The 12,885-nt window shown below is 43.4% G+C and overlaps 1 protein-coding gene across 1 annotated transcript in view; it reads right to left on the bottom strand.

Annotated features, from left to right (window-relative positions):
• cdo1 (cysteine dioxygenase, type I) overlaps positions 1-12,885 on the bottom strand; it is a 48,550-nt gene that overhangs the window by 19,579 nt on the left and 16,086 nt on the right. The window contains exons 3-4 of the mRNA XM_084323443.1: positions 7,637-7,791; positions 5,086-5,255 (exon numbers count right to left, since the gene is read on the bottom strand). Coding sequence (XP_084179569.1) covers positions 5,086-5,255; positions 7,637-7,791 — 325 coding nt within the window. The remainder of the gene's footprint in view (positions 1-5,085; positions 5,256-7,636; positions 7,792-12,885) is intronic.

Below are 12,885 nucleotides of genomic sequence, written 5' to 3'. Positions count from 1 at the left end.
AGGCTAATCTCTCCTGTGACAAAATGGCATCCAATGTAATAAAAAAAGTCAACCAACGAACTCGATTCTTGTACCGGATCTCCTCTCTGGTAAACAAGAATACCCTGAAGACTCTGGCAGGAGCACTCATTCAGGGGTACTACGACTATGCTTGCACCTCATGGTACCAAAGCACCTCAAAGGCGCTAAAAACAAAATTACAAACATCTCAAAACAAACTGGTCAGACTACTGCTTGACCTTACTCCTAGAACCCACCTCACCCCTGCCCACTTTGACAACCTAGGATGGCTTAGAGTAGATGACAGAGTACAGCAACTTGCAATGGGCCTGGTCTAAAAGATACACTACACGACCAAGGTACCCATGTACATGGCAAAATACTTCCCAAAGGTCAGTGAATACCACGATCACAACACCAGAGGGAGCTCCACAAATCATGTTAAACCCAGATTCGGCTCAAATAAGGGACTAAACACGTTTCGCAATTATGCCACATCAATGTGGAACGCCCTACCCAAAGCTGTAAAGGAATGTGGATCACTACCCACTTTCAAAACCTCTCTCAAGAGACACCTACGGGAGACTGCAATTCAACACTGGCCCCTGTAAATATCCTAACCCAACCCCCTCCAATGTACAGTCATTTACCTAGTATGGTTTTGTCAATAGTCCAATGTACACTTTTGTTTGTTTGTACAGAGTCTCCCCCCCCTCAATGTACAGTTTTGCTTGTTTATACAGTGTGCCCCCCCCCCCCCCCCCCCCCCCCACCTCCAATGTAAATTACCCAGTATGGTTGTCAATATCCCAGTGTACCCAACCCCCCCCACCCAACCTCCTCCAATGTACAGTTTCTACGTCAAATGTATATACTCCCTTTTCTTGACTCCTTCTGTATCACAAACAGTACTGTATTTGCAAATCTGGTATGTCATAAATGTATAGATGTAGCAGTACTGACTATCTGTATGTCATGTATGTCATATATGTCCTGATGAATTGAAAATGGGGGACCCTGGTGTAAACAAGACGAAAGTCTTTCTCTGGTCTGCATCCCCTTAACAATTGTGTGTATTGAGCTGTACTGTATTGTACCCATTCTGCAATCTGTTAATAAAGTTTTCAATCAATCAATCAATCAATCAATCAATCAATCAATCAATCAACGCCACACGTCAGCAGGATTGCCGGGAAACACGGTGGTTTACGGCTCGTAGCGCCGAACCGTGACGGCAGACAGACTTTTACGACTGGAAAAGTCCACATGTGTGCTTCATTCATAAATGCTGTATTCCTGTTCATGTTCGTTGTTCCCCAAGTTAACAAAGAAAAGTTTATCTTTCTGAAAGTTTTGAGACTTTTTATGTATTCAAAAAGTATACGAAGGTTGGTAAAATAGTACACTGTTTAATAAATACAACTTTAAGTTTGGTAAACAAGGTTTTTTTAAGGTTACTTCTTACACACTTAATGACACATTAATGACCACCCTTTCACTGCCGCACTACCAAACGGTTAACCCTTTCACTGCGACAATACACAGAAGGTTAACCCTTTCACTGCCACACAACAGCAGGTTAACCCTTTCACTACCACCACAGACGGTCAACCCTTTCACTACCACACCACAGACAGTTAACCCTTTCACTACCACACTACAAAGGGTTAACCTAGCAGGAATTTAACCCCAAACCGTGGCTGTGTTTGTGCCTTGCTCTATTGTGACAGAATGATCCGGTGCTGGTTTTGGTGATGTGTTCACCATCGTGGCAAAGCCAGTGGCCGGCTGTGATGAACATTCCCTTAAATTTCGCTCTTACGTCATGCTCAGGTTGAGATGGAAAGGAATCCCAACCTGAGCATGACATTAGAGCGAAAGAAAGGCCACCGTCCGTGTGTGAACACAGTCAATTGTCCACACTTGTGACAATGCTCCTTTCCATCAAAAGTATTTTTTTTATCTACTTTTTCTCCCCATTTTAAAAATCTTTTCTCCCATCCCAATTTTCGTATTATCCAATTCTTCCCTCCCCTGTCTCGAACGTTGCTAGACCATGCCTCCCACTGGTCGGCTGCAATGTGGACGAAGCCTGGCATCACGTGTCCCCTCCGGTACACGAGGAGGCAGCCGTCGCATCTTTTCACCTGCACAGCGCGATCTCTCAGTGGCGAGGAGTAACGCGTGGGAGGGACACGCTGCCCCCGATACTTCCTGATTCTGCTGTACAGGCGCACCCACCGGCTTTCCCACCCCCTAATACTGCCAATTGTATTAGTATGAACGACCAGCCAAGCCGGAAGCAACGCAGAGAGCTGGGCTCAAACCCAGCATCTCCTGCGTTAGTGGCGAGCGCCTTGCCCACTGCGCCACTTAGCCGCCCTTCCATCGAAAGTCTTAAGTTGAACCAAAGGAAGGTCACATGATCTACTAGTAAAGGGCCATTCTGTCCACTTCAGTTCAGTGGACGAGGCATAATCACTGTTTAGTAGGGGTGTAACGGTTCACAAAAACCACGGTTCGGTACGTACCTCAGTTTTGAAGTCACGGTTCGGTACGGGTTTTCGGTACAGTGGGGGAAAGTTTGGCTTTCCATGTTCCACTCAGGGGTGATGTAGTGTACTGTGCAGTAACTAATTGTACTTGTAGGGCTGTCAACGAATATTCTATATTGAAATTAATAATCGAAAGATATATAATAATTATTATTATTATAATAGATTGTGAAAAAAACAGCCCCCGGTGGGCGGTCGTTAGTGGATATGTGTACCTTTACACCCCTACTGTTTAGGAAAGCGGCCTCTCAAAGCGACCGACCGGGTCCTTAGTAGCAGGTTACTTGAGAAGATCAGGCTCTGCAGTGCCAGAATACAGAGCTCACGTTCTCTGATGTAGTGCTCAGATGTGAGCTCTTTTTGTTTGGCCGTTTTGGCCCAATATCAGATTCCAGTGTGAATCGGTCACACGCTCCTGGACCGACCCCCGCATGCGCAAATTAACCATAAAGGAGTTGGATGTAAAAAAAAAAAAAAAGAATGGTGACAAACGTCAATCTAGAGCGACGTGAATGTTGTTGCGCGGCTGGTTCGGACTGAGGTCACGTTGCGTAAAAAGATCCGACATGTATCTTGATTTAGGAGCACCGTGCGAAGTGGTCTCTGCCGTCTGTGAATGTGTCAAATGTGAGGAACAGAATTGTAAAGCGCTTTGGATATAAATGGCTGCTTTTTTATATAGCGCTTTTATCCAAAGCGCTTTACAATTTGTTACTCACAATTTACCCATTCACTCACACATTCACACACACATTCACACACACATTCACACACACATTCACACACCGACGGCGGAGGCAACCATGCAAGGTGCCAACCTGCTCATCGGGAGCAATTAGGGGTTAAGTGTCTTGCTCAAGGACACATCGACACGCTGCCCGGGAGGAGCTGGAATCGAACCGGGAACCTCCGGATTGTCAGACGACTGCTCTACCTCCTGAGCCACTGTCGCCCGGATATATTCTATCTTACTCTTTTTATTATTGTCTATTTTTAAAACTGAATCAAACCATAAACAAGGTATCCTGTTGGGATGTTAGATCCTATTGAGAAAAACTGTGATTTTATGTCTGTACTTTATGTGCCAATTTTATGCCTGTCTTTTTTTCTGTTGTGAAGCACTTTGAGATGCAGTTTCTGTATGAAAGGTGCTATACAAATAAAGTGTATTATTATTATTATTATTATTATTATTATTATTATTATTATTATTATTATTATTATTATTATTATTATTATTATTATTATTATTATTATTATTATTATTATTATTATTATTATTATTATATGAATGCACCGTTTACCATTTACCACATATGAAAGTGGCTCAAATCAGAATTGAAAAGATCAGATTCCTGATCTGGGCCACTTTCGTCTGCAGTCTTGAAGTAGCCTTAGGCCCAATGCAGGTTTCTTGAAATGCAGAAACTATTTTATTTTATTGATCTAACAACTATTTTATTGCACTGCACTATTTTGCTCTGTCTATTCCATTTCACTCTTTTATCATTCTGTCTATTCTATTTCACTCTTTTATCATTCCGTCTATTCTATTTCACTCTTTTATCATTCTGTCTATTCTATTTCACTCTTTTATCATTCCGTCTATTCTATTTCACTCTTTTATCATTCCGTCTATTATATTTCACTCTTTTATCATTCTGTCTATTCTATTTGTCTAACTATTGCAGTATTTTGCTCTCTCTACTCTATTTTGCTCTTTTATTACTGCCTATTTTATTATGTCCTATTTTGATGCCTGTTTTATATTTTATTTATTTGTTATTTATTAAATATATTTATTTAATGTCTACACTTTATGCATTGCTCTTGGTCTGCCAATTTTGTGCTTCACGTCTGTCTTTCTTTGCTCCTCTGATGCACTTTGAGCTGCAAAACTGCAAAATTACTGTATTACCCTGTATTATACTGTCATACACTTTTACTATTATGTAGACTGTTTTGTGTTTTTGTGTTTACATGTGATGTATTGTATATTGTATACATGCACTTTTATTATGTTAGAAGAATATAATTTTAATTGTAATTGCACACAAGTATACAACGAAATTTCAGGGGAGCTCCCACAAGACCGTAGTACAACATACATGTAACACATAACATAACACTGTACATATAACAGAATATTTTAAAGTGCATAATGAGCTGTAAACATAAATGGTTATCAAGTCCAGGTAAAGTGCATGGTGCACGTGAGGGGACAGTCAATGAGAGTTTAACAGTCTGACTGCTTGGGGGAAAAAGCTGTTCATAAATCTTGAACTCTTCACATTTATGGACCGGTATCTCCTCCCTGAGGGAAGGAGATATGTGATGTACCGCACATTTTATTGCTGTCTGATATATTGCTAATGTTATTGCTGTCATCTTGGCCAGGTCTCCCTTGCAAAAGAGATCTTGTATCTCAATAGGACTTCCTGGTTAATAATAAAAATTAAAATAAATATGAAAGGTGCTCTACAAATAAAGTGTATCATTATGATATTATTAATAAATAAAGGCTTCTTACAAACGGAGTCCTCTCCCCGAACTGGCTCCAGAAGGTCATCTTGACTGTGTTCTTGTGTCCCGTCCGCTGGTCGAAGGTCTGGCAGCTCTGGAAGGGGGGGCTGTACAGGTGGAGGCTGGTGGCGCATTCTGTGTGACTGCTGTTCTCCACCCGGTGCAGCCCCATGGAGTCTGGAGAGAGACACAAAGAGACACACACACACACACACACACACACACACACACACACACACACACACACACACACACACACACACACACACACACACACAAGCAGACATAACGTTACAATTGAGTAAATACACGCACACACACGCAGGAACATACACACATAATAATAATAATAATAAATCAAATTTCTATAGCGCCTTTCAGGAAACCCAAGGTCGCTTTACAATCAAGAGGGCTAGGGAAAAGGGGCAATAGGGGAAAAGGGAAAAAACGGGAGGATGAGGGCAGGTAAGGGATAATGAACCTAATCTAATCTAAACTAACTAATGGGGAAAAGCCATGGTGAAGAGGTGTGTTTTGAGAGCAGTTTTGAAAGTGTCCAGGGGTGGGTTCATTTAGACCCTGTGTTTCACCAGAATGTGAGGCATTTACAATACACGTCACAGGTCTGTGAGAAGGGGTTAAAGGGTCAGGGGTTAAAGGGTGAGGGGGCGGTTACTGGCAAGACCAGAGTCCAATACATAGCGGAGCCCGACAGTTAGCAGCTAGCGTCCACCATCAAGCTAAGCTAAAGCTAGGAGGCAACTGATCGTACGACGTGTTTCCGACGATGCAGAGTGAACGTAGCGTCAGCGAATGTCAGAAAGAGTTGATGTGACACGCATCTTGCTTAATTTAGCTTCAACCAAAGTTGCCATTTTGTGCACGTCGTCTGCTGTTATGCCAACGTTGGTTAGCTACGCGTCCGCTGTCATGCTAACGTAGGTTAGCTACGTGTCTGCTGTTATGCTAACGTAGGTTAGCTACACGTCCGCTGTTATGCTAACGTAGGTTAGCTACGCGTCCGCTGTTATGCTAACGTAGGTTAGCTACACGTCCGCTGTTATGCTAACGTAGGTTAGCTACGCGTCCGCTGTTATGCTAACGTAGGTTAGCTACGTTACGGAACATTAGCAACTGGCCGCGGTTCACTTCATGCAAGAAACGCGTCGCATCTTTGACACCGCGTGTCCTAAGCTACAGATTGCACAGGGAAGCCACGCCATTGTTAGACTCCTGTTTGGACCGGTCCCAAGGCGGGGGACAGTAAATGACTCCTGTTTGGACCGGTCCCAAGGCGGGGGACAGTAAATGACTCCTGTTTGGACCGGTCCCAAGGCGGGGGACAGTAAATGACTCCTGTTTGGACCGGTCCCAAGGCGGGGGACAGTAAATGACTCCTGTTTGGACCGGTCCCAAGGCGGGGGACAGTAAATGACTCGTGTTTGCACCGGTCCCAAGGCGGGGGACAGTAAATTACTCCTGTTTGGACCGGTCCCAAGGCCCTATTGTCCTTGTACTCTGTGTGTCAGTGTGTCCTCCTGTGTCGGTGAGGTCTCTGCATCACGAGACAAGTTCCTGTATATTTAAAGGTAGAATGTAATGGCAGTGACCAGTGACCTCTAGGCAAAAGAGCCCCCCCCTCTTGGTATTACACTTTGTTAAAACAATGTGTGATGCTGCTTGACCTGACTCCTAGAACCCACCTCACCCCTGCCCATTTTGACAACCTAGGATGGCTTAGAGTAGACGACAGAGTACAGCAATTTGCAATGGGCCTGGTCTACAAGATACACTACACACCACTAAGGTACCCATGTACATGTGGAAATACTTCCCAAAGGTCAGTAAATACCACGGCCACAACACCAGAGGGAGTTCCACAAATCATGTTAAACCCAGATTCAGCTCAAACAAGGGACTAAACACGTTTCGCAATTATTCCACAACACCTTATGGAACGCCCTACCCTCAGCCGTAAAAGAATGTGAATCACTACCCACTTTCAAAACCGCTCTCAAAGAGCACCTACGGGAGGCTGCAATTCGAAACTGGCCCCTGTAAATGTCCAAAGCCCCCCCCCCCCCACCCAACCCCCCCCCAATGTACAGTTTCCTCTCCCTCAAATGTATATATTCTCTTTTAGAAACGCTGTCTGTAAATAAACAGTACTGTATGTTGTGTATATGTCAGAAATGTTATCATGAATTGAAAATGGGGGACCCTGATGTAAACAAGACGAAAGTCTTTCTCTGGTCTGCATCCCCTTAACAATTGTGTGTATTGAGCCGTACTGTATTGTACCCATTCTGCAATCTGTTAATAACATTTTCATTCAACCAATCAATGCGTGGGTTGGATTCCAGTGGAGATGGGGGGGGGTGGAGACTGCTCAAAGGCTCTGTGCCAAGAGAGAAGTGGAGAAATCCACAGTACAATATAAGAGACTCAAACTCAAACTCCCCCCCCCAAAAAGTAGACAAAGCTAGAGGGCACCGTTTGAGGGGCACTACAGATTCTAGCTTTAACGCTGTTGGGCACGGATCAGGTCTCTCTCTCACCGTTGATGTAGGCGCAGCTGTTCTCCTGCAGGATCCGCTGGGACTTCTGGACCATGTCGTTGCTCTTATCCTCCGGCCACTCGAACAGCGTCTCCTTCAGCTGACCCTGGAGCAGCTTCATGAAACAGTGGGAGTCTGTGTGGTCGTGGATACTACTGCAAAGGGGGACACATACGCGCGCACACACACACACACACACACACACACACACACACACGCACACTGCTTCAGGATTCTGGTTTGTGTAACACACGAGTCTCGAGTTTGAATTGAAAGGTCGAAGCGGAGGTTCGCGCAGCTCCTCTCTACGAACTCCGACTCACGTCTTTGAGCCGTGAGAAAACATTGACGAGTCGTTGAGTGATAAAAACTAAAACCAAAGAAAACACATGGATGTTGATGATCAGAAAATAAAAGGTGTTTTCCTTGAGAAGTCAAGTTAAAGTATATTATATAATGTATTATACTAATTTATGTTATATCAAGTAAAATTAATGGAAGAAAAAATGTAAATGTAAGGGGGTAGGGATCAATAAGCTTAGCTTCCCTCTACTCCTTTCTTGAACATGACAACTAACTAACTACATTGCTCTTGACTTTTTGTTTATCATTTCTTTTTTCATTATGATTGTTCTGTTTGATATGTGATTTGTTTGGAGGAAGGTGAAGAATTCATGTTCAAAAATAAACTTTTTCATTCATTCACTTTTTCATTCATTCATTAATTTCATTCATTCATTCAGATGCAGACCAGAGAAAGACTTTCGTCTTGTTTACATGGGTCCCCCATTTTCAATTAATCGTAACATATATGACATACATGACATACAGATAGACAGTACTGCTACATCTATATATTTATGACCTACCAGATTTACAAATACAGTACTGTTTGTGATACAAAAAGAGTCTAAAAAAGAGAGTATATACATTTGACGAAGAAATATATACATTTGTATATATATCGTATATAGGACCGTATCGGTGTAATTTCTATTTATTTATTTAGCACATTTAAAAACAACCGAGGTTCACCAAAAGTGCTGCGTGATACAAAAGTACTGTAAATACAATACCAATAAAAAATACAACACACGATGCACAATTTACACAAACGGAAATAGTACTGCAAACAGTACTACACATATAATACAAATACAACAGAAAAAATACAATAACAAATGCAGAAGTGTACTATTCCTTTACTCCATTTAGGATAAATCAGCTTACTAGGCGTAAACGCTCTAGCGTACAGAGAGCATGTTTTGTCTGAAACCACTCCTAACAACCAACTTTCTACATTTACATGTACCACATTTACATTTTACATTTAGTCATTTAGCTGACGCTTTTATCCAAAGCGACTTACAAGTTCTGTATGACAAGTCATCAGGAAGGGCACAACTCTCGGCTGAGTAACAATGTTCATCAAAGTGTTGAGTGCTACAGTGTAGGTTAGTTTATTAGGACAATTGCAGGACAGTAAGGTTAGTTAGGTCCTGTTAGCAGGTGCAGTTCATCAGTATTCATCCCACGCTGTTTTCCCATGAGAACTACCTAACCTGGACTGTTCCCTTTCTGTGTGCAAACCTGGTGTTCCTTACTGTTTAAACCTGGACTGTTCCCTTTCTGTGTGCAAACCTGGTGTTCCTTACTTGTTACAAAGGATCAGATTAAACCGAATATATATATTTATTGATTGATATATATTGCATAATATTTGTATATCGTTTGATATCCCTTGTATATTCCTTGTACATATACACGGAATATCCCTTTAGCCTAGTACAGACCATAATATTTCATTCTCCTATTGGACAGTGGTCCACAGGCGCCAAGGCCATGCCTCCAAAATCAGGTTCAAAGTCACCGCCGGGGACATGCCTGGACAAGAATGGTATTGCCCAAGGATATGAGACAGGAATAAAGCTGGTACTAGTTTATTCATCTAAGCGTATAAATACGTTGCAGGTGAATACAGAAGTGTTGTTACCCAATAAGTTGAAGCCTCACCCACGACACTACGTGCGGTGAAGTATGGCCTGTTTGGCCCCAAATAGAGCATTGAGACCGCGTGCGAATTAATAACTGAAGTGTCAGAGTTTGGCGCTATACCGTCGAGTGCGACATATTTCTATTAAGTCAGTAATAGTCTATTTGTGTACAGTGGCGTCGCGTGGGTAAAATAACAGGGGAAGCCAAAAAAAAAGTATTAAAAAAAAAATTATTAAATATTTTTATTAATATTTTTTTTTTTTTTTTTTTTTTTTTTTTTTTTTTTAAGTCAAGCAGTCACCATGTACACTACAGTATGGCTCGGCGGCCAGTCAAACGTTCTTTTTATTTATTTAACAGATTGCAGAATGGGTACAATACAGTGCAGACCAGAGAAAGACGTTTGTCTTGTTTACATCAGGGTCATTAATACTGCTGGAGCATTGGTTAATTTTTGGTCCGATTTTTCCTTGCGCGATTTTGCGCGCCGCGTGGGAGCAAATTCGAGACACATATTCGGTTGCAAAAAGGTGTCCCACGGTCTCCTCTATGGCCGTGAATATTTTCACGCGGATCGGAATCACGGCGCGCCCGTGGGACACTTTTCCGTTTCGGCGAGTTTATTCCACGCTTTCTGTTTTCCTTTTCTAAGCATTTTAGGGGCTACATGTGAATCAGTAAAAGTTGCGGGACGTCCAGATGTTTCCAAGTTTCAAGTTTCAAGTTTCTTTAATAGTTGTCATACAGAAGTACAGAATACTTTTGTACAAAATGCTTCTTACTGTTGCGCTCCAGAGACTGTGCATGACAAGATAAGTATGAAATAAAAACATAGTAAAAATTAGAAGTAAAAAAAGAGGTCACAGTGTTCAGTTTAGACATATGTACAATGTTCGTAGACGTAGTTACCATACAATATACAATACTGTGCAGTGTACTAATATACAATACTATATAGTGCAAGGCATAAATGGACGAGGTGCAGTTTAGGTACAATTCACAGTAGGTGTACGAGTTGTAGTGCAAATCCTTTATCAATAAATATAAAGTGTAAGTGTGTTTGTGTGATCTAAAGTGTGGAGAGTGGGTGCTGCAGTGTGTTGTTTGTTTGAGTGAGTGTGTGCGTGTGGGTGTGTGTGCTGTGTGCATTTGATGGTTGTTGCATAGTGATTATTGTTCGTTTAGCGATTATTGTTCGTTTAGCAGCCTGATGGCCTGGGGATAGAAGCTCCTTCTGAGTCTTTCTGTGCTCGCCATAAGACTCCGGTATCGCTTGCCTGACGGCAGCAGTTCAAAGAGGCAGTTGTTCGGGTGGCTCGAGTCCTTAATAATTCTCTTAGCCTTCCCCTTGCACCGCTTGTTGTAAATGTTCTGGAGGGTGGGAAGCCCCCCTCTAATTGTGCGTTCGGCTGAACGTGTCACTCTTTGTAGTCTGCTACGGTCTTGTGCAGTGCTATTCCCAAACCAGGAGGTGATGTTGCCGGTCAGGATGCTCTCTATTGTACATGAGTAGAAGTTCCTAAGGATCTTCTGACTGACTTGGAACTTCCTTAGGCGCCTGAGGAAGTAGAGGCGTTGTCGTGCCTTCTTCACAACACTGTCAATGTGTGTGGTCCATGTCAAGTCCTCGGATATGTGGGCTCCGAGGTACTTGAAACTGTTCACTCTCTCAACTGGTGCCCCGTCGATGCTGAGGGGGCTGTAGTCCTTGACCCCCGACCTCCTGAAGTCCACAATCATCTCTTTTGTTTTGCTGACGTTCAGGGAGAGGCAGTTCTCCTGACACCACTGTGACAGGTTCTCTACCTCTTCCAGGTAGGCCCTTTCGTCGTTGGCAGAGATCAGGCCCACCACTACTGTGTCATCAGCAAATTTGATGATGGTGTTGTTGTTCCGCTGTGCTACGCAGTCATGTGTGTACAGGGAGTAGAGGAGGGGGCTCAGAACACAGCCCTGGGGGGCCCCTATGTTGAGCGTGATGGATGAGGAGGTGCAGTTGCCGGCTCTTACCACCTGGGGTCTGCCCGTCAGGAAGTCCAGGACCCACTGGCACAGGTCATAGTTCAAGCCCAGGTCCCTGAGCTTGGCTATGAGTTTGGAGGGGACTATGGTATTGAATGCTGAGCTGTAGTCGATGAACAGCATTCTCACATAGTTCCCCTGCCTCTTGTCCAGATGTGATGCTGCTGTGTGCAGCACATGGGCTATGGCGTCCTCCGTGGACCTGTTGGGGCGATATGCAAATTGCAGAGGGTCCAGGTTGATGGGGAGGGAGGAACAGAATAGAAAGCTCGCGTGGATCCCATAATAGGCTCACTTAATACAGCGTTTTTAAAATCACGCGATATTTTCAGGGTCGCGAGCCGACCTTTTCCCCTCGTTTTCGATGATGGAAGTGATTTAGGAAAAGCTTCGGCACGCCGAGAGGTCCCCGTGGATTTAATCTCGCGAGGATCGGGGCAATATTCGGCCCGTGGGAACAGTTACGGGTTAATACAATGTTCAGAGTGCAGAGGGGAGGTGTGCAGAGGGGATTCCACACTCATGATTCTTCTCACAGCCCCGTTTTAAACTTTTAGGGTGTGGCAGTCAGCTCGAATCTGATTGGCTAGGATCGGATTTGGACTCTATAATGCTGGAAGCCTGGAGAAAGAGACCTACCATCTGCCTCCTCTCCTGCTGCAGTGAGCATAGTGAGGCTGACAGTGTGTTAGAGGGAGTGAGAAGGAGAAGAGGGAGACATTTAAAAAAAAAAAAAAAATTATAACACAGATGCACAGATGAAAAAGAATGTAAACTATATGAATTTTTTTATTTTTTTTTTTTTTTTTTTCATATTTCATATTTGATATTAATTCATATTTTAATATTAGGGAGGCATGGCTTCCGTTGGCTTCCATAAGGATTCGCCACTGTTTGTGTATAGTGTATCGTGCGGCTAAAGTTCTACAGTGACCAGCATCACCAACGTTTTCCTCGTATCAGCTAGAGTGCTTATCCAGGCTGGGCTGCTTTCATGGCGCTTTCACCCGAGGAGCCCTAGACGAGGACCGTGTGGACATGTACACTGGATTATCTACCCGACGACTGCATAGCCCTTTGCGGCTGGATTATATTTGCTTTTGGTCCTGTAATTAATGGAGCGGAGAATCGCCGACGCCCACACGTGTGTGGGATTTACCCTGTGAGGAGCCACGTCGAGTCTGCGCCTCAGAGAGCCTGAGGCAGGCTAGCTTTCTTCCCTGTGGAGCTAC

This window comes from Notolepis coatsorum (genome assembly GCF_963971535.1).
Source record: "Notolepis coatsorum genome assembly, chromosome: 10".
Taxonomy (NCBI): Eukaryota; Metazoa; Chordata; class Actinopteri; order Aulopiformes; family Paralepididae; genus Notolepis; species Notolepis coatsorum.
This window is presented reverse-complemented; position numbering and strand designations above follow the sequence as displayed.